Source organism: Ananas comosus, linkage group 2 (genome assembly GCF_001540865.1).
Source record: "Ananas comosus cultivar F153 linkage group 2, ASM154086v1, whole genome shotgun sequence".
Lineage (NCBI taxonomy): Eukaryota > Viridiplantae > Streptophyta > Magnoliopsida > Poales > Bromeliaceae > Ananas > Ananas comosus.
Genome location: NC_033622.1, coordinates 1,802,352 through 1,822,554, shown reverse-complemented (window position 1 = coordinate 1,822,554; position 20,203 = coordinate 1,802,352). Strand labels below are relative to the sequence as shown.

General features: G+C 37.2%; 1 protein-coding gene across 3 annotated transcripts; it reads right to left on the bottom strand.

The window, feature by feature from the left end:
• Positions 1,847–19,685, bottom strand: LOC109725531 (kinesin-like protein KIN-7I). Of its 3 annotated transcripts, none has more exons than XM_020254752.1 (33): positions 19,504–19,685; positions 19,296–19,385; positions 18,320–18,438; positions 15,519–15,632; positions 15,350–15,431; positions 15,200–15,267; positions 15,032–15,106; positions 14,771–14,916; positions 14,376–14,478; positions 14,168–14,248; positions 14,009–14,077; positions 13,863–13,922; positions 13,607–13,768; positions 12,739–12,795; positions 11,474–11,695; positions 11,321–11,386; positions 11,084–11,245; positions 10,899–11,003; positions 9,844–9,930; positions 9,556–9,702; positions 8,795–8,908; positions 8,617–8,703; positions 8,327–8,530; positions 8,077–8,247; positions 6,745–6,951; positions 6,572–6,661; positions 6,343–6,480; positions 4,809–4,906; positions 4,523–4,595; positions 4,308–4,445; positions 3,193–3,312; positions 3,041–3,112; positions 1,847–2,287 (listed from the first exon to the last, which is right to left on the bottom strand). In XM_020254752.1, the coding sequence occupies exons 1-33, from the start codon at positions 19,628–19,630 to the stop codon at positions 2,027–2,029; spliced, it is 3,915 nt and encodes a 1,304-aa protein (XP_020110341.1). In that variant the 5' UTR covers positions 19,631–19,685; the 3' UTR covers positions 1,847–2,026. The 3 variants fall into 3 exon arrangements, with proteins under 3 accessions (XP_020110341.1, XP_020110350.1, XP_020110358.1); XM_020254761.1 differs by having other exon boundaries at positions 4,308–4,439; XM_020254769.1 differs by lacking the exons at positions 15,200–15,267; positions 15,350–15,431; positions 15,519–15,632; ... (1 more) ...; positions 19,296–19,385; positions 19,504–19,685 and having other exon boundaries at positions 14,998–15,062.

The following is a 20,203-nucleotide window of genomic DNA, read 5'->3' as shown; positions in this document are numbered from 1 at the left end:
ATTATCCGCATAAGATTAATCTTTATGCGGATGCGCAAAAATGTAGTCGGAATAATCCGCACCAACGTTCTTGTTACTATAATAATAATAATAATAATAAATAATAAATAATAAATAATAAATAAAAAGGAAGGCGACGAGTTGAACCAATAAAAAATAAAGAATGTGGATCTGTCACGAAGCAGCTGCCGAGTGCTTTTCGCTCTCTGCGTAACCCTTCGTTGGCCTCGAACCACTAACTAACTGGACACCAATATATAATTATTATAATAAAATAATAATTTATTCAGTATGAGTAGCGCTGTTCGAACACGGTCCATGTTTTACTCATTTGATAATAAATAAGTCAAATATGAATTGGCTCGCGAACAATAAATTTAATTGACAGTTCTGCTATTCGAAAAAAATTGTTTAAAAAAAAAATAGAAATTTAGAATCTTAACTCTCTCTCTCTCTCTCTCTCTCTCTCTCTCTCTGTATATATATATACACACACCATATGTTCTGTGCTTTTGAAAGTATGGTGACATTTGTGTTTATAAATTTTTGATGATGGAATATTTGAATTTATGATCAATTTTATTAGATATGATCAACGATTATTACAATTATTTAGAAATTAAATTTTATAATCTTAATATAATTTATGAAGTGATTAAAGAGTCTCGAAGTAACATATCATGCATTCCTATGGGAACATTTATCACTGAGCCCGTGGCTCGATTAATTATTGCTCGATAAACTGGATACTCTGGGCCCAATAACTTGTTGGGCCCAGCCCAATATAATTTAAAACCATTAATTTATTCAGGTTCATTTTTGGAGACTATGTAAATTTCCCCCGAATGAACAGGTCAAGTAGTGAGACCGAATCCTCAGCTTCTGACCCTCCAAAAAAGCCTACGAGTGTTGCATGCATTATTTGCATGCACTACGTACGTAGCGAGAGAGAGAGAGAGAGAGAGAGAGAGAGAGAGATGGTAGGAGATGAACACGAGCAAATGCGGCGGCAGCCGCCGCGGCCGCAACCGAACGGGGTGCTGCACCAGCGGCGGGCGATGCCGGCCGGGCCAGTCGCGATGGCGATGGGAGGGTTCGTCGTCGTCGCCACCATCGGCTACCTCACCCTTTTCGCCAAGTCGAAGTCGGAGGCCAAAGTCGTCGCCGGCCCGGCGAAATAGACGTGCATGCATGCGTCCATGCATGCATGCGTTTCGACGTGCATGGGCGTATGCATGTTCTCATTTTTAGCAAATATATTAGTGTCAGAAAAAAGGGGAAAAAAAAAATATTGTTTGCACCAGGTGCATCCGAACATTCGTGCACTGTATCTTCATCAGCTCTGCCTAATTCTATATTATATTTCAATCTCGACCGTTCAACTGAAAATACCCAACAAAATGGAGAGTTGATAGAGGTGCGGTGCGCAGGATGAACAGATGCACTTGGTGCACGCATTAATTTTTTTTTTCAGTTAAGATTTTTTTTCTTTTTTTTTTTTCCAATATTTGGTTTATAAGACTACATTTCTTTCTTCGAAAAGGTTCTCTCTTCATTTTTTTTTTATTTTCCAATAAGATTGAGAAATAGTATTTAGCTTATTAGAGATATTATGCTGCAATTTTTTTATTATTATTGCTAGTGTGAAAAATGCTTGCTCGTCTTAAAGCTCCTATAGATGCAACGTTAGGAATAAACAGCTTCAATAACCATCATTTACATTACTGTTGTATGAAGTGCAAGAGATCAACCAAATGTTGCGGCAACGATCCTAAAAAGCAAAATTGCAAACAAATAATACATAACAAAGCAATTTAAAAGCTAAAGAGAGAATGATTGTATGCGATTTGAGCATCAACTAAGAATCATTTCTACGATGCGTTTTGTTTATAAAACCATACATTATGATACTGCTGTTTAACAACAACAACAACAACAAAAATTTGGTATTTGCAGGCGCTAGTGTAAAGCATGTACATTTACGCCAATTTGGGCACGAAATTTTAAATAGTACAATAGAGTGAGATTAAGGATCCTTTTTTTCGCTGGCGCATGCACCAAGAACGATTCTTTGGTCGGAGAGCTGCTTCTTCAAGCTAAGTATTTCAACTCCGTACGCCGCAAGTTGCTTTTTCAGCTTGGCAGAGGCTTCTTGGTACTTTTGGTTCATAAGGCTCATTTCATTTATTGCCTCTTCATATCTTCCGCGAAAAGTGTCCATCTTTTGCTGCGTTGACGAAAGCCGTATTCGGAGCTTTGTTCTCTCCTTGTTGTAGTTCGAAGCATCCTGTACATGGAAACCCGTCAATCGAACGATCCAATGCAGCTTAAACTGTATACTAGTCGGAACGTGACTAACATGCAGAGATGCTTGTAACTTTCAAAAGTTCCACTTTCGAGTAACAAGTACATCCCTGATAGACAAGTAGCAACTCAAAATGAACCAATCCTTGATTTGTTCTGCTTTCGAGTAAAAAGTTTTGATTTGATCCGTATCATATAAAATATCACTAGACTGCCAATCCATGCATCATGGAAAAAGAAAAGCCAACAGAATTAGTCAAATATATGAAACAAAGTTGATTTTGCTGCAAAACTTTGTGACAAATGAAAGTAGTTATAGGGTGATTATGAACCAAAGAGAAGCTAGAAGAGAAGCAAGAACAGACAGAAGAGAAAATAGGTCCTTTATTGTGGGTCAGGGATGAAAACAGTGCTTTCAATAGACAAGCAGAAGTAGCAAAACAGAGAAACCTTGAAAAGATTGGGGCTTAGATGCACTGCAAGGGCTGGAAAAAAAAAAAGAAACTGGAAGAACTGAAACCATACAGTAATCACGAAGGAGCTGTCGACTTATTTGATGTTGTGTTGATGATAGCAAGTTTGGCTCAGTTTTGTATCATTATTAACGAAAGTGTTCGTAATGCAAGTAAACAAACCATACTGCAGACAACTTAAACTAGGATGCTACTGAGCTACTTAATCATGCATAATAAAATATTTAAGTGTTAAAAAAAAAAAAAAAGCAAGTGGTGCTTACATTATGCATCTTTTCTTCCAGGCTGGAGATCTTCATGGACAATTCATCCGAGTCACTTTTTGCTTTCAAAAGCTGTAAAAAAAGGAAATATAGCTTGTTACCATTTACAAACATGAGCCAAATTAGGTTGAAAGGAAAATAAGCTGATTTACCATGTCATCATATCTTTTCTTTAGAATTTCTGCTCCTTCTATTGCAGTATTCATCTGGTCATTTTTAGACTGCAAATCATCTCTTTCTCTGATCATGACCAGAAGTTGATTCTGAATATCCTATCCAAAAAAAGGAAAAAGGAAAAAAAGTCGAGTAACATACACATTTCCGGTGGTAAAGACCTTCAATGTTGTTTTACCGCAAACTTAATAACTTGATACATGGAAATTCAGGTAAAATGCACCTGGTTTCCTCTTCCTTTTTGGTCCCAACCTTTCAATTGTTATAATTCGTTCTCATACTTTAAATTCTGATACAATCTTAATCTTTTGGTTAAATTCCTCCTTTAAATTGAGCAGAAATATCCACATAATTGTCATCTAACTTGGGCATCTCTGTCCAACTTAACCAAGGAATTTAATGGACAGAGTAATGTCGGATCGTTGGCGCTAACCATTAATCCCAAAAGCTCGAGCTGTTAGAAATACGCAACCAATTCACTTAAAGCGTACAGAAACAGCGCCTACGGGTCTCGATTGTGACTCGGCCCACCTGGCCTCACGCCACTTCGAACATGACTCGGCCTAACCCAGCCTCACGCCATTTCGAACATGACTAGGCCCACATAGCCTCCCGCCACAGGGCAGGATGCTGGCCTATTTAAGCCAACAATCCCCCCTCCAGCACCTGCACACATTTGCAGCATGCGGGAATCGAACCCGTGACCTCTGGCTCTGATACCACTTGTCGGATCGTTGGCGCTAACCATTAATCCCGAAAGCTCGAGCTGTTAGAAATACGCAACCAATTCACTTAAAGCGTACAGAAACAGCACCCACGGGTCTCGATTGCGACTCGGCCCACCTAGCCTCACGCCACTTCGAACATAACTCGGCCCAACCCAGCCTCACGCCATTTCGAACATGACTAGGCCCACATGGCCTCCCGCCACAGGGCAGGATGCTGGCCCATTTAAGCCAACAAGTAAGACGCAAAGGTTAGGAATGCAACTGTAATAATTATAAGGTTGAGGACCAAACCAAAAAAGTTTGGGAACCTTTGGAGCAATTAACCTGCAAGTTTATAACTTCCATGAGGGAAAGACAATCAGTACCTCATAATTGTTCAGCAAACCTAATTTTGTATCCATCTGCATCAGTTGAAAAGATAATCTATCTCTTTCTCCAGCAAGAACACTAAGTTGCTCCCGCAGATCATGAACTTCCATGCAAGATTGGCATCCAGACTTTTCCTAGTGTTTATAAAAATCATTCTCATTTTTCACATAAATAGATCCACAGAGAGATAAACGAAAATGAACGCACTTACATTCTCACGCTCGACACTTTCATCAGTGTTATGCTCGTTTCTTTGCTGAGGAACCTCAGAAGAACTTAGCGCACTGCATGACAAATTAAAAGGACAGAAGACATAAATGGAAAGAGATGTCAAGTGCAAAATTCCTATATACGTCAACACATAAATGACGAATTAAAAGGAGGCATTACCAAACAAACTTAATATGTTGTTTAAAAACCATTACATTGTCAAGTTTAAGGCTGCCGGTCACAAATGCTGCATTCATGACAGGAAACAAAAAGCATAAGCGACTTACTTGCAACTTTTCTCTCTTTCAGCATTTTCGCTGTAGATCATCAATCTTTCTTCAAGAGCTCTACATTGTTCTCTGCATGACTCCAGCTCACGCCTTGCCTACTCAGATATTAACCATGAGAAGAAAAGGACATAGAATCGACTGTGAGTTATTCATAAGAAAATTGTAAGACCTACACTAGGCTACCCTTGAGGTAATTACATTGGCGTGAATTCTACATAACAACACCAACTTCTTTAAAAATAAAGCACTGATGATAAACATTCGTAAAGTGATCATTGATGTGGAAAAAGAAAAAGTAAGTTTTAAGACCAGTGAAAACCTAAAACAGACAGCAGTAAGATATGTACTAAATATGTACTAAATCACGTAAGTAGAAATGTCTTTATTGCCTGATTCTTAACAAATTAATGATCTAGTGCACTAGGTAATTTCTTTTTAACTGATAAGAAAACCACATGTTCAAAATGCGTTGTGAAGAAAGCCAAAGCACAGTGCATACCCCATGCTCACCATGTACATGATAGCATAGCATAAAGTGATTGATATGCCCTGCACAATTTGGGCTCCATTAGCACACCAAAATATGTGCATTAACATACATCTTAGGGATCTTTTGTGTTTTGCATTTGTTTTAAAATTTCATAAACTTGTTATTGTTTTTCCATCTCAGAAAACCCTAAGATTGTCATTAGAAATAAGTCTGTGCTAATAGGCCGTAGTCCATCATTGAAATTCAGTTTACCTAGCAGAGATATGTGTGGAACAATGTATGCATGCATGTCAACATATATTTTCCACATAGGAATCAATCAAAAGTTTTGGCGACTTGTAAAAATCTGATAAAGCCTTTGGAAGTTACAAAGTCTTACTCATTATTGGATTAACTAGTACTATATTCTCTAAAGAGATCTCCTTATGGTCCCTAGGAGCAGCAGCTAAAGTTCAGTGAGAAATCTTTCAAGTTTCAGTACCTCTTGAAGTAACATTCAGTACTTTGGTGATAATATAGATACCCTAGTGAGGCCCAAAATCCGAGTTAATAGTTAGTCTCCAGCCTGTTACCTCTAGTCATCTATTCGAGATGTCAGGAAAATCCATAGCATGAAAAATTTGAGATACAGATATTAACCCTAGAATATTAGACAGGTTCATTCTCCTCAGTTAATCACATTATGCAACAATCTCTTCAGCTACTTAGTTCCTTGTTTTTTTCGTCTTGCTTTAAATCCTATAAAAATGATTGAGCTAAAAGATATAGTTTCAATTCATATAACAAGGATTGCAATCATTAGTTGCTAAATCAGATTTTATGCATCAATCCAAGTTAGCAAAATGGCAAAACCTTCTAATAACAAGCATAAACTTTTATCAAAAGAAGAATTATTTCAGAATTACCGCCTCAACTTTTAGCTAAACAAAAATGACAACTCCTAGTATTTGGGTTACATTGAAAATAGCCTGATCTGAGCAGGAAACAAACATAAGCTCTTTTAGAGTACTTGCTAAGGACAATGTGTAAATCAGAAAATACCTCCCGTAGATCTTCTGATAACCTGCATATCTCATTGTTGGATATCTTCACCCTTTCATTGGCCTCAATGAAAGCTTTTTCCTTGGTTAACCAAGTTGACTTTTCAGCCTCCATTTCTAGAAGGGCATCTGTAAGTTGCTGCAATATATTGAACAAAAAATCAAATATTATTCAATGAAATTGATAATAACTGGTGGCTCCCTATTATAAGTAAAAGTTTGTGTAGTACCAATGCCATTTCTTCTTTTTCTTTTGATGAGGTATTGAGAGATCCTTCCAAACTTCTAACAGAGGATTCAGATGCAGCCAACTTTTGCATCTACATAGTAGGTATTTACAGTTCATAAGTAGAAATTGATGGAGAAAGCAAAGACATAGTTTTACAGAAAAAGTAGTGCATACCAACATAGAGATCTCTTCCTTCAAGGAATTTATTTCAAAATCTGCTGAACTCATCTTGTCTGCAAAAGTTTCCAGTTCTGAGCACAAGAACTCATTCCTAGCAATTGTTTCTTCTTTCTCTGCAATCGTGCTGATTAAAGCATCTTGCAGAGAACCTATCTCAGCTTCCATCTCGAAAGCACGAACTTCAAGCTTTTCGTAATCATCCTTGATGTTTAACAGGCGATGACAAAATACAGAAAAGAGTAAATATTATGCTAGTATTGAAGCACGATGAGATTCAGATGGCACAATTCTAAGCATATTTTTATCAGAACAAACAAAAGAGAAAAACAAGGTACTGATTTGACGCATTCGTTGACATTAATCTATGGATACTTGTATATGTTGTCATAAGCCTCTGCTAGGTTTTAGAACATATAAAACCTGGGTTACTCTCAAACCACCCTCATGGCGAAAACTACAACTAATTTCCTGCATATTTTTTCATAGCTTTCAACTGCGCAGAAGACATCATGTTGTTAAATTATATGAAACAACCGCTTTTCTGCTAAAGAACAATGTTTTTATATTCTTATATCCAACACATGTGACTGGCAGATAAGCCAACATTTATAGCTGGTCTAGTTCCACAGAATGAGCTGAGCTTCTTAACAGATTTGTCTATATGTAATGGGGATCACATTGGCAAAGCGCAAGGATGTCAATTCTCATTAGGAGGTATAACCAAGGACCAGTAGAAGTTACGGCTACCCAGTCCCCATGGCAAGGTAAGTGTCCTGAGGGAGGAATTTAGAGGCTTACAGTAGTACGGACCTGCTTTTCATTTTAGATCATGCAAAAGTGGCTGGTCAAGGTTGTACAATTATTCTTCTTAATTTTGGTACTAAATCAATAACAGTAAAAGATGATAACCTCCAAGATATTTCAGAAACTACATTAATCCTTCAAGAACACATTCCAAAATAAGAAGCTGCTATATTTATCTATTCTACAGTTTCCATATCTATGGATTTTCAGACGGTCACTCCTATGTTGCCTTCGTCTAAACGATAATCAGCAAGAGCAAGTAAATCTTTCACTTGAGTTCTCTCCACCAGAAATTTGGCATCACGTCAGTCGTCAGGTGATAATATGACATTAAAATTATTTCTATTTTAGACCCTTTCTCAAATTTGAAACTTCAACAATACTATCTGATAGGCACAATATTTGTCAAATTTATGTGGGGATTTGTAGGGAAGATAATAACATATTGATAAATAAAAATAAAACAAAATAGCTTTAATCTTAAGATAGTAAGATCTACATTTCAAGGCCAGTAAAAAGCACCTGAAGAGCTTGGTCAACCACCCCAGTATGTTCCTTTGGCTTGTGAAAGTCAGGTAATTTTGATTCACGCTTTTTGTCAATTAGAGACTCACGTTTCCTAATGTCGCGTTCAAGAATAGCCCTTTGGCTATGCAAGAGCTTTATTTCTCGTTCCGCCTGCGCTTTCTCACTCTGGAAAAGCAAAAGGTTGATGACAATGACACGTCCCATGAACTAGTTAATAAAGCATAAACAGTAGAACTTTAGTAACCTCGAGTTTTATCTTGTCTTGTATGGAATTCTTAAGCTTGGACTCAGTTTCTTTCAGCTTTGATTTTGTTTTATCCAGCTCCTTTCTTAGAGATTCCTTTTCCTTCATTAAAGAAGACGATGACATGGATGTAACTTCCTTCTGAAGATTGAGTAGTTGACAACAGATGCTATCCTTCTCCAAGTCATGTTGAAGGTTGAGCTCCTAGCATAAATGAAAAGCCTATAGAATAAAATGAGGCCTCAGAAAAGAGAGAAAATACAGGAGACATAATTGAACTTGTCACTGACAGCCATAGCCTTTTCAGAGTAGTCTAGATTGGACTTCAGCTTCTGAGTTTCATTCTGATAATCCACACACTGATCATGTAAAAACTTCTGCACTTGCAATAGATCAAAATTCATAGTTAGAAAGTTTCATTTTTCAGGAAGCATCATAAGCCAGATTGGGTATATTCGCCAGTCACACCTTCTCTAACACAGCTTCATTAATTTTTTTCATCATGCAGTCGTTTATCTTCTCATGTCCACTGATGATGGATCTTAGTTGTATCATATCTTGGCAAGCAAATGATTTTTGTTCCTACAAAACAAAAACAAAAACAAAAAAGACATGAAAGATATGAAACGACGGAAGATTCACCAACCCAGTTATCTGCAAAAATAAAGCCTACATCTGTAAGCAGCTCTCAAAAAACAGAGGGAGGGAAAAGCATGAACAACAAAACTACAGAACGGGACACAACATAAGTCAAAATATGGATCTTGTATGATTTTTGGGAGGATTTCACATCTTACACCCTTATTATATGTAAAAGTTGGGAAAAAAGAATTTATCAACAAACTGTAGCACCTCCTCATCTGTTGTCACAGCAAAAGAAACTGGCCATGAACCATGAACCTTTTGAAGATCAGTCTTTCACATAAATAGGTTTTAAATGCAGCAATCATAATAATTAATAAAAGTAATAGTTCATTCTTCGGAAAAACACAACAAACTATTATAATGATAACAATCACCACCACCACTTCACATCAGATGGCAAATTGTATGACTTGTAAATAGTTAACAACCACAAAAGTTTATGAGATATACCCAAGTATGTTTGTACAAGTTTGTTTTGAATTGATGGGAACAAGCAACTAGACCTAGCATTACTAAAAATGTGCAAATCACTCGATGCTAATATTACGGATCTATCTTACTGCAATAATAGCTATAAGTGGTACCAGTAACATCTCTGAAAGGTTGGAGAAGTACTGGAAGAGCTCTTCAACAAAAGATAGAACATCGTCAACAGTCTGTCTTGATTGATCAACGTGTAGTACTACGCTATCGATTTCCGTTAATAAAGTGGAGGGACCAGCTGCAAGTTCCTGAGAAATTTGAAAAAAAAAAAAAGAAAAGAAAAGAAAAGAAGGGAATGCTGTGAGTGTTGCATAATAAAAATCACTAGCACCTTCTAGAATTGGTTAAAGAGTCAATTGAAATGTATATAAAAACAGTGATGCACATACTTCATAAGATTCTTCAGGTGCAACTGAACATAGTTGCTCACAAGCAAGTCTAGCCTCCTCATGTGCCTTTAGAGCCTCTTGGTGGAGCTACATGCAAGGAAAAAGAAATAATCACAAAAAAGACGCACATATTTGATTGAAGAAGAATAAAATGACACGTGCCAGAAAAACACGCATAACTCCTACAGAGAAACGTAACGTAAGTTGAATGGATAATACAATATCAAAGAAGAATGGAATTCACAGAAAGTAGGTAGTCTACTAAATGTAGTCTAGTAGTATTATGTGAGCCAAAGAAACCAAAAGAAAAAAAAAAACAGAAAAACAATTATTATTTACTCACTTTCACGGTCTGCATCACAAATATCCAGACTACTTCTTATATGCTATTATGACACATCTGAACAAGAATTGTTTCAAGAGCATCAACCTTTAAAACACGATTAGGAAAAACAGTCCACTTCCATGTGAATTATAATCGTCAAAATATATTATCTAAACATCAAAAATCAGAAAAAATTAATTAGTTTAATCAGGTTATTGCAGTATATCAAGGTAGAATGAAATCATCTGGCTAAGAAGAAACTAATGAATTGGGGTAGATTGTGTTCTACCTGAATAAGGTATTGTAAACTATACAATACTTTGTATAGAAAGAATTGGTAACAGAAAGCTCAGTGGATTTTTTTTCGTGTAGCTTGTGTATCATTCAGTGGGTATTTTTATACAAAGTTTAGTTGATCATGAAAATTTGAGTCCGCCGTCGATCTTTGACAAAGGAAAAATATTCAAATGGAAGGATTGATGGAAGTACTAAACTAGCTATTGTAGCATGGTTTACTTGTCAAGGCATATGCTCACCATCCTGAGCAGCAAGACAATCCTTGCTTGGTATTTTCACAAACTGTTTCAAAACACTCAATATAGAAACTAAATTGAGACATCAAAAAATAAATAACATAAAGTCATAGGACAAGCGATTTCACGTCATGAAAATTAGTATGATAAAGGTTGATTTAATGAGTCAAACTACTACAAAGCATAGCACTCTTTACCTCATCATACTTCTCATTGAAAGAGAGGTTTTGTTTAGTTGCTAACTCAAGAACATCATCCAAACTATTTTGAATTGAAGCCTTCTCCATTTCTAATGATTTAATCTGCCAAAAGAAACACAGCATCATGACAATGCAACTTCAGTCTAAACAAGGAACATATTGTTGATTTAGATATGAATAACCTGATCCTGGAGTTGCTTGATCACGAGGATTGCTTCTGACTCTCTCATAGTTAAGCTTTTTCTTCCATTTTTTCGGCTTATGGAAGAGATAGTCCTTCCAGGAGTGTGTTCAAACTCCAATTTAATTGTTGACACTTCAGATTCAAAATCCCCAGGTTTTTTCTGCATGAGAATATATATCCTTAAATAGAATAGCAAAGCATCTAACACAAAATGAAATAAGAAATGAATAAGAACCTGGGTATCATAATCTTCTAGGTTTTGATCTACAATTTCTGATTGGTTCACCGGCTGTTCATTTTCCTAGCAAGTACAATGACAAAAGTTACATCAACCAATTTGAAACATCTAAACAATTTGTTAAAGAGAAAATGTAAACAGTATACACACCAAGAAGGAATCAGTCGCATTGACATTTATTTTTCTTCTGTTTGTAACATGCAAGAGAGAACGCACATCAGGAAGAAAAATATCCTCAGTATCTTTATCCGAAAGGTCATCCTCAGCAATCTCATTTTCTTGCATCAATTTTTCAAAAGGTGGTAGCAAGCCCCTGCGTCGCTCATGTCCGGTAGATTCTCTTGCCATAGCTACTTTATCATAAGTGAACACCTGAAGACAACTCAAATAAAGTTGCATCAAGCATTCAATGACAAACACTAAATACGACATTTCTAATTTTTAAAGATGCTAACTATGCAATTCGAGTAGAATAAGTATTAGTATGGTCTAGCTTGTAGAAGAAGTAAATTATCTAAAGGTATTCCTCTTGCTAAAAAATTGCCCCTAAAAAGTTCACAATGTTGGTTTCACTTCCCTGTTTCAGTGTTTCTAGTTTGGCGGCATCAAGTTTTAGACTAAGTATCAGCTGAGAAGTCTCATTTTCAGAAAGATCAACATCAATATATAAATTAGAATAATCATAATAAATTTGTATATATTTAGGTGATATTTTGGAGTGCTTTGTGCCAATGTATACAAAAGATCATAAAACCATAGAGGAAACAACACATGCTAATAAATGATCCTTAAATGTTGCTAATTGCTGTATACCCGTTTTTCAATGAAGTTTGTCCTTGAGATGTTTGAGCTGATTCCGACTAAAATGAAATACTTCGCTCTCGAACTAATTTCTGATAGACAATATGTTGTTTATTCTATCTTAGATCAGCAAATTCCCGGCCCTGCTGACTTGGAACATACCATTCATTCACCTTGTGCATTAAACAAGTCGATGGAAACATGAAGGAACAAAGGTACAGGCTCTTCCAAATTGTCTAGGGAAAAAAGAAACATGAAGACAAAGCAACTTGAAATAGGTTCACCTTTTGCAGGGTAGAAACAGATAATAAATTAGAGTAGATTCCAGCCGATAAAATGAAATCAGTATAACCCATAATATTTCAACTTTTTCATTGCATTGGCTAATAACATAAAGAATATCAAAACCAATGGCATGTATGTTCAGAAGACGAAAACTAAAACGAACAAAAATGTGGACCTTCAATGCATTAATTGAAGGAAGAGCGAGTTCTAACAAGAATAAGCCATAACAAGAGCCTTGGAAGCAATAACAAAACTACATCTATCTGACGAACATATATTTACAGCCTAAAAAATTATACATAATACAGGAGTAATCACAACTGTTATACCTCATCCATTAACTGATTCGAGGAGGGTCCTGGACACCATGTTACCCTTCTTTTATTCTGCATGGATATGAAAAATCAATTGGTAAAATTGAGTTTCAGTTGACATATAGTAGTAAACGTAAAATGATATATGGAAAGAAAAGGAAAGGAAATAAACAAATAAACTGAAAAGCTCATAAATTTTTTGAAAAAAAAAATGTCAAACTTAAAAACACATCAGCCACAATTTACAATTTTTGTCCTGACTATACCCTTAAACAGATTGGTCTCTGAACTTGCCAAAATTCTTTTAAGTCATACCTGGATTTATTTTTCGCCCACAATCTCTGTTGATTGGTAGTTAATATGCTCAGTTGCTGGCAGACATCAGAGATTTTGAATGGAAAAGGCACCAATGGATGACATAACCAAATAAGTCGTCTCGGGTATTTCAATGAAAGATAAGGGATCAAATATAAGAGAGAGAATATTTTAACCTAATGTGGCATATGATAAAAGTCTGGTCTTCTTAAAATGTGGACGAAATGTTTCAATTGATTGACAAACAATACTGGCACTTCAATTGATTGACAAACTAACACTACACATGAATTTGCCAAACAAATAAAACTGCCATCAAAATTTCAAATTCCAAGGATAGAAAGGTAAACTATGCCAAGCTAACGCTTCCAAAGCAACCCATAACAAGCTAGGCTAGCTAAAATGTTTACAAGACAGGACACTCTTAAAAAGTGAAAACTAACAACTAATGAATAAGTTACATAAAGAAAAAAGAAAAAAGAGAGAGAGAGAGAGAATCTTCATGAGTGTGCTATGGCAACAAGCAGCTAGGAAGCAGGCAAAAAAAAAAAGGAAAGAAAAAAGGAACCTTTGTTAGGGTTGCAGCCTTCTCGTCCCTTTCTGAATATAAAACCAATGAACTGAGATTTGCAATTTTCTTTGCCTGCTCTTGCAATCTCCTCTCCCGATGAGCTTTAGCTTTCTTTTCCTCTTCCAACTCTAAAGCAATCCTCTCCTTCTCAAGCTCACTCTAGCAAACAGTCTCCAACTTTAAGGACATTTTGCTAATATAAAAAAGAGCTTTCTCCTATGAAGGATGAACAATCCATAAGAATAAATTTAACCTGCAACAGTGTGTTTCGTAGGTTCAAAATTTCTTCTTCCCAGTGCTCTGAGTGAGAACTCTATTCGAAGGGAAAGGAAAATTCTATTATTGGATGTTCTAGAAGTATCAAACACAAAGAACATAATAACAAATAAAAAAAAAAACCAGCAATTTTGCTCGAAGCTCTTCAATTTCTTTTCTCTGGCGCTTCAACAAAGCAGCATCTGTGAGAATCTATCAAGCAAACAGCAAACCAGTTAGATATACCAAGAATCAAATATCTCAAATCTAGAGAGAACTAGCAATTCCACTAGCGAAAGAGACCTCATTCACACAAACACAATTTGTAACACGCAAAGCTCTACTTGCAAACTGGAGGCTACTTTTTGTCTCATCAGCATGAACCTGCCAACTCAAATAAGATAGAGCCAATGTTTAGACAAGTGCAATTGAGAATACATCATTGTAGTATGGCATAAAACACAAAGTGATGAATACCATACTGAGATGAACACAAGTAAAGTTTATGCACCTGTGCAAGAGTTATGTTACAAATGATGGCCGTGTTGGCATTACCACCAAGAGCAGGCTGCAAAATACGCGTAAGTTTGCTGTCCCGGTAAGGCACGTGACCCCTGTAATCAAGATTCACCATAAGGAATATCCTACAGTACAGAGATATTTGAAATCATCTATTGCATATCCCCACAAAATATGAATTTTCAAATATGCCCCTCATGAATTGGTATGACTCCCCAATTGAGATAATGGTACTTTGTCAGCAACGCTTGTTATGGAAGTGTATACATTAAGTTTTAGACTTGACAAGGTTATATATGTAAATATTTGTGAAGGTCAGTGAGTGTGCGAAAGCCCCAATATATTATCTCAGCTGACAGTGGCCTTTGGGAAGCCGCTACAACTTACCCTTGGCTCTCGGCACCTTCACTTAATTTTTTAATGACTGTCCCAAGTGTCATTAGGCTTTTGTTAATATGAGAACCCTCCTTTAAGCGTACACCTTCTGCACCGGTCTTCGCTGCACGTTCTGATCCAGCTAAATCCACTAAATTCTGAAGTAGATGTTAGTTAAACATATGCATAAGAGAATTCTCACATTAACAGATAAAAAAGGAAAAAGAGAAAAAATAAACCTAATGTGAAACTACACTGGCCGTCTATACATACAAGAACAGATACACGAACTGCATCACAAGAGTCACCCAAGTCATTGTCTTCAACCTTTTCTCGACTTTCAACTATCTGCAATACGATTCAAATAGTATTTACCATAAAGGAAAAGAACTCGTATAGCTAAAGAAATAAAGAAAAGAAACAAAAAAAATAAAACTGTACCATGCGAAATATAGTATGAGACCTACTACTATAGAGATTCATGTTTGTCTCTCCAATGTGACGATGAGCTGCATCAGTTGTCCAATCTTTCAATTGTTACAACGGAAAAGGCCAAGAAAAATAAAAAAAGATAAAGTAAAGAAACCATACATTCTCCAAACTCCATAAGATCAAGGACTTGTTCAGGGCAGGTAACGATTTCTTCTCTCAGACCAGCAACATATATACCCCTCTTCAAAGACAAAGATTTGTAAACAATGCAGGAATGCATGTATAATGAAGAGAAAACAATTGTGTGGTCAGAAAAGTTCAAATTCACCTCAAGGTTCTCATGAATTTGTAGCTTCCGATGTTCCGGGGCCAGTAAATCATTGATTTCCTCATTGTATATCTCCATGTACGACATGCGAACAAGAAATTCCCTATCTACATCCTAAGGTACAAGAAAGTAATGATGACATGTAAGGCCACATGAATTAGTGATATACAACAGACCACTACACGAGACATGAATATCGGTCGACGCCAATATGTTGTCCTTGGTGCTAAGTTATCAGAGCACAAAAACAAGGATAAACAATATATAGTCCACATATCATTTTTAAATTTACTTTCTGAAACTCAAACTAAAAAAACTATCAGGAATTTGATATTGACAAGGCAATATGAAAGACATAATGTAGCGGTAACTGGATGAACAACCAAGGTTGCATAATCGTGAAAAGGGACCTCAATAGAGGGGGCCTAACTCAATGAAGGTCCACGGTGCTCGTTTTCCACAACAGCCATTTAACCTCAATCTAAAGTCACCTGTGTCACCAACCAAGCTCAACCTCTCAAACTGATCCCTCTACGCCTGCCTTATCTTCTTATATGTCTCTTTCTTAAATCATTTTGGGTTACACTGTTCATCTCCCTATCATATGGTTACCACCAAACCTGTATTATCCTCCTGCATGCAACCACAACCTTGCCATGTACCAGCAATTCTTAGTACTTGAATGTTCTATACTTCTACGTACTTCCCATCTCATGAATTACAATAATGCATCACAGTACATGTAATTCTTCAGCAAGGATTGACAAGTATACAGTGTTTGAAAAGGCGCGCCTGAGGTGTGCGCCTCAGCGCCTAGGCTCGAGGCGCGGGCCTCAGCGCCTAGGCGCGAGGCTCGGGCCTCAGCGCCTCAGCAATAGCGAGGCGAGGAGCTATTGCTGAGGCGCGCGCCTAGGCCCTGAGGCGCGCGCCTCAGGCGAGGCGCGAGGCGCACATAAGGCGCGCGCCTCAACATATTTAATATTTCTTGGATTTTGGATTAAGGTTTTCGGGTTGTTGGGTTTCGGATATAAATTTTATGTTTTAACCCGATAAGCTTAGTAAAAGATTCTATAAGAAACATAAAAAAAAAACCCTAATGAAATCATCTACTGCCCTCTCCTTCTACCGCCCTCCTCTCCCTATCCCTTCTTTGTCCGTGGGCAACTTGGCATCCAGCAAGCATCCGCAGTAGGAAGAAGCAAGGAGGAGCAGTGGTCAGCACTAAGTAAGCATCCATTGTCAAGAGCAGCATCAGTTTTTTTATTTGCAGCGGCACTGCAGCAGCAGAAACAGGAGCAGCGGCAGCAAAAAAGCAAGAACAAGCAGCAATCAAGTAAGTATTACCTCTATACTCCAATATTTTTCCTCTGAATCTATTTTTTAGTTATTTTTTTCAGGATTTGATGTATTTTTGAGATTTTTCTTTTTTTTCCCATATGTTTTTACTTTTTTTGTTTCGATTGCATATTTCTTGATCCAGTATTTTGTTTTGAACTTGTTTTTAGTTATTATTTATAGGNTTCGATTGCATATTTCTTGATCCAGTATTTTGTTTTGAACTTGTTTTTAGTTATTATTTATAGGATTTGATTCCTTTTAAGATTTTTTTATTCTTTCCCAAATGTTTTTTTTTTTTCATCTAGGGCAGATGCCAAGTGTTTGGCAATGAAAACATTTAGGGCTTGTTTGGTTCAAGGGTGGAATTGAAATGGATAATGGAATGGGAATGAATTGGAATGGTAATTGGAATGGTCCACTCCCTCAAGACGTTTGGTTTATTTGTGAATTGGGAATTGGAATGAGTTATTCACATTTCATTGTTTGGTTCGTATAAACTAAAAAAATTATAGGATACTATAATCCTAATTTTACTCTCAAATATAAATTTATATTATTTAAAATTTATGAAAAATATAATACTATTCTCTAATAAGTTTTCCAAAAAAAATTAAATTTATTTTTAAAAACTTTTATTGATGTGGGTTAGGGATAGGGTTTTGAGAGGGGATAGGTTTTTTATTTTTTTTTGATGAGAAAGGGGTGAAGAGAAGGAGGGTGAGACGGTCACATGGGCTTCGAGAACTTAGTAGGCTTTCGGAATGAAATCTCAATCCGGGCTAGAAGACCGGAATCAAGTTGAAGGCTAATGGGCCATTCTCATTCCAGTCCGGAATAGGAATCCCAAACCGATTCATGCGAACCAAACAAAATTAACCGGATTTAATCAAATCGATTCCCATTCCATTCCCAGAATAGATGAACCAAACAAGCCCTTAAGAGTTTCTTGTTGGAATTGGAATCCAAAAACGCTGATGCTGCTAGCTTCAGCCTGGCAAAACAAATTTCTTTTCTTTTTGATAGTTATTTTACTTTTGTATGGTTATTTTGGAGTTTTTTTAATGTGGAATATCAAATTAAATTAGATTTAGTAAATGTGCGCCTCGCCTTCTTGAGGCGCGCCTCGCAGTGCGCCTCGCGCCTAGGCTCCAGAAAGGTCTTGCGTCTTTTTGCGCCTCGCACCTTTTCAAACACTGCAAGTATACTTCATAAATAAACATGTTTCGGGTTGATAAAGTGGACAGTGAGCTCGAGCGAGAAAACAAACAATTACCTACTACAAATATAAACAAACTATACGCAAATTAGAAGCCAAGAGAACAAACAAATGCAAGAGTAAAGTTCTTGAGAACCAAAAACAAAAAATTCATAGCTAAGACCAGAACTATGAGACCGATAGGATGGCACGCAGAACAGTGAGTAGAAAGAAAACAAATAAGAGAGAGGAAAAGAAGGGAAACCACCTCTTGAATACTATGAAATAAATCATGCACGGAGAGAGGAATAATCCCTGGTTCAGCAGCAGATCCTCTCATTGTATATGTTTTACCACTATTAGTTTGTCCGTATGCAAAAACTGTACCTGTTTAAAAGATATGTCATATGAGTAAACAAAAGGGTCCGATGGCCGTCAAATTAAATTGAATAAGTATGGCATTTCAACAGCTTCTAGGAAAAAGATATCAATAAAGTCAAGGCAATTTTCAACTCATGCAGAAGTTTCTAAACAAGATATGGGGTAGTGGGTGGGGGGGGGAGAACCCAAAACCCAAATTGCTAATAGAATATTTCCATTACTCGACAGAACATTTCATGAAGATATTGTAAAGTTAGGTAGTAAAATAAAAACCTTTAAAATTCAGGCACCTATTTCAAATTTGCTATCAAACTTTTAAGGCTCGATTTCAAAATGCGTTATAGTTCTGCTAATATCTAAACATTTTTATCCATGATTCCATGAGAGTTTACAAAATGCATCAGAAACCCTAATTTTGGCACAATGTATCATCTTATACACAAATCCACTAGACCTATCCTCTCTGATGCTACAAAATCCCTCAAGCTCAGAAATTAGCAGATGCTCAATGAACAGAGAGGGAATGGTGGATTTCGGAAGTACCGTTGAACCTGCCCACGGCGGACGCCACGATGTCCCTCATTTGGGCAGTGTTCCACTAATATCTATCCATTCTTATCGATGATTCTACAGTCAAATGAATCATTAGCATCGATTCTAACGACCAAACAATGTCGTCTCCAGAGAATTCAAGATTGCATCAAAACCCTAATTTCCCCCAAGAAAAAAAGAAAAAAAAAATCAATCATCCTGTGGACAAATCTACTAGACCAATCAATTGTGATGCCACAAAATCGATCATCGAGCTCAGAAATTAGCGGATACTGGATACACGGAGGGTGAAGAGTCGATTCAGGGAGTACCATTGAAGCCGCGCACGGCGGATGCGACGATGCCCTTCGTCCGGGCCGCGTAGACGTCGGCGGTCCTGCACTCCTCCCCGAAGATCCGATCTGCGCGGAAACGCGACAACAAACTTGAAAATGATGATGGAATAGAACAGAGATCGAAACGAGATCGAAATTGAAACTTGAAACCTAGAAATTGGGAAGAAAAGGTAAAAAGAAGAACCGAATTCGAATTTGGTGGATTGGTTGGAGGAGAGGTGGATGGAGTCGCCGGCGATTCTCCAAGGGCTGCTCTTCGCGTCCTCCGGCGATAGCGGCCGCGCTCGGACGGCGACGTGGATCCTCTCCATCGGCTCCGGCGAGGAGAGAGAGAGAGAGAGAGAGAGAGAGAGAGAGAGAGAGAGAGGGGGGGTGGTTCTGGGGTGGAGTTCCGGGGGTTTTACTTACCGCCACGTGGCAGTTTCTCANGGGGGGGGGGGGGGGGGGGGGATTTTGGAGCGCGATTTTGCTCACACAAATCGTAATACGAATAGGGAGCTTCGTTTTCCCGCTCAATGACCGTGGACCGTTGGATCGAAAACTAACCAGGCCGGGCCACATCTTGGACCGGGTTTAATTTATTTGGGCCGCAACCGCAATTTGTGTAGGTGCCGATGGCCGACAATTGTCCTGGCCCCCCTCAACTCTTTAAAAATTATATAAATCAGAGTAAATTTCTTTTCGTAAAACACTTATGTCTTCTTAATTTTCTTTATAATTTTTTTAAAAAATAAATATATTATATATTTTTGGTCCCCTCGAAACTAGTATATTATATATTTTTGGTCCCCTCGAAACTAGTAATCAGGCTTTATTCAGAAAATATTCCATTTTGTTTTCTATTTCATAAATGATCGCATTGATTTGATTAAAATATAATTTGT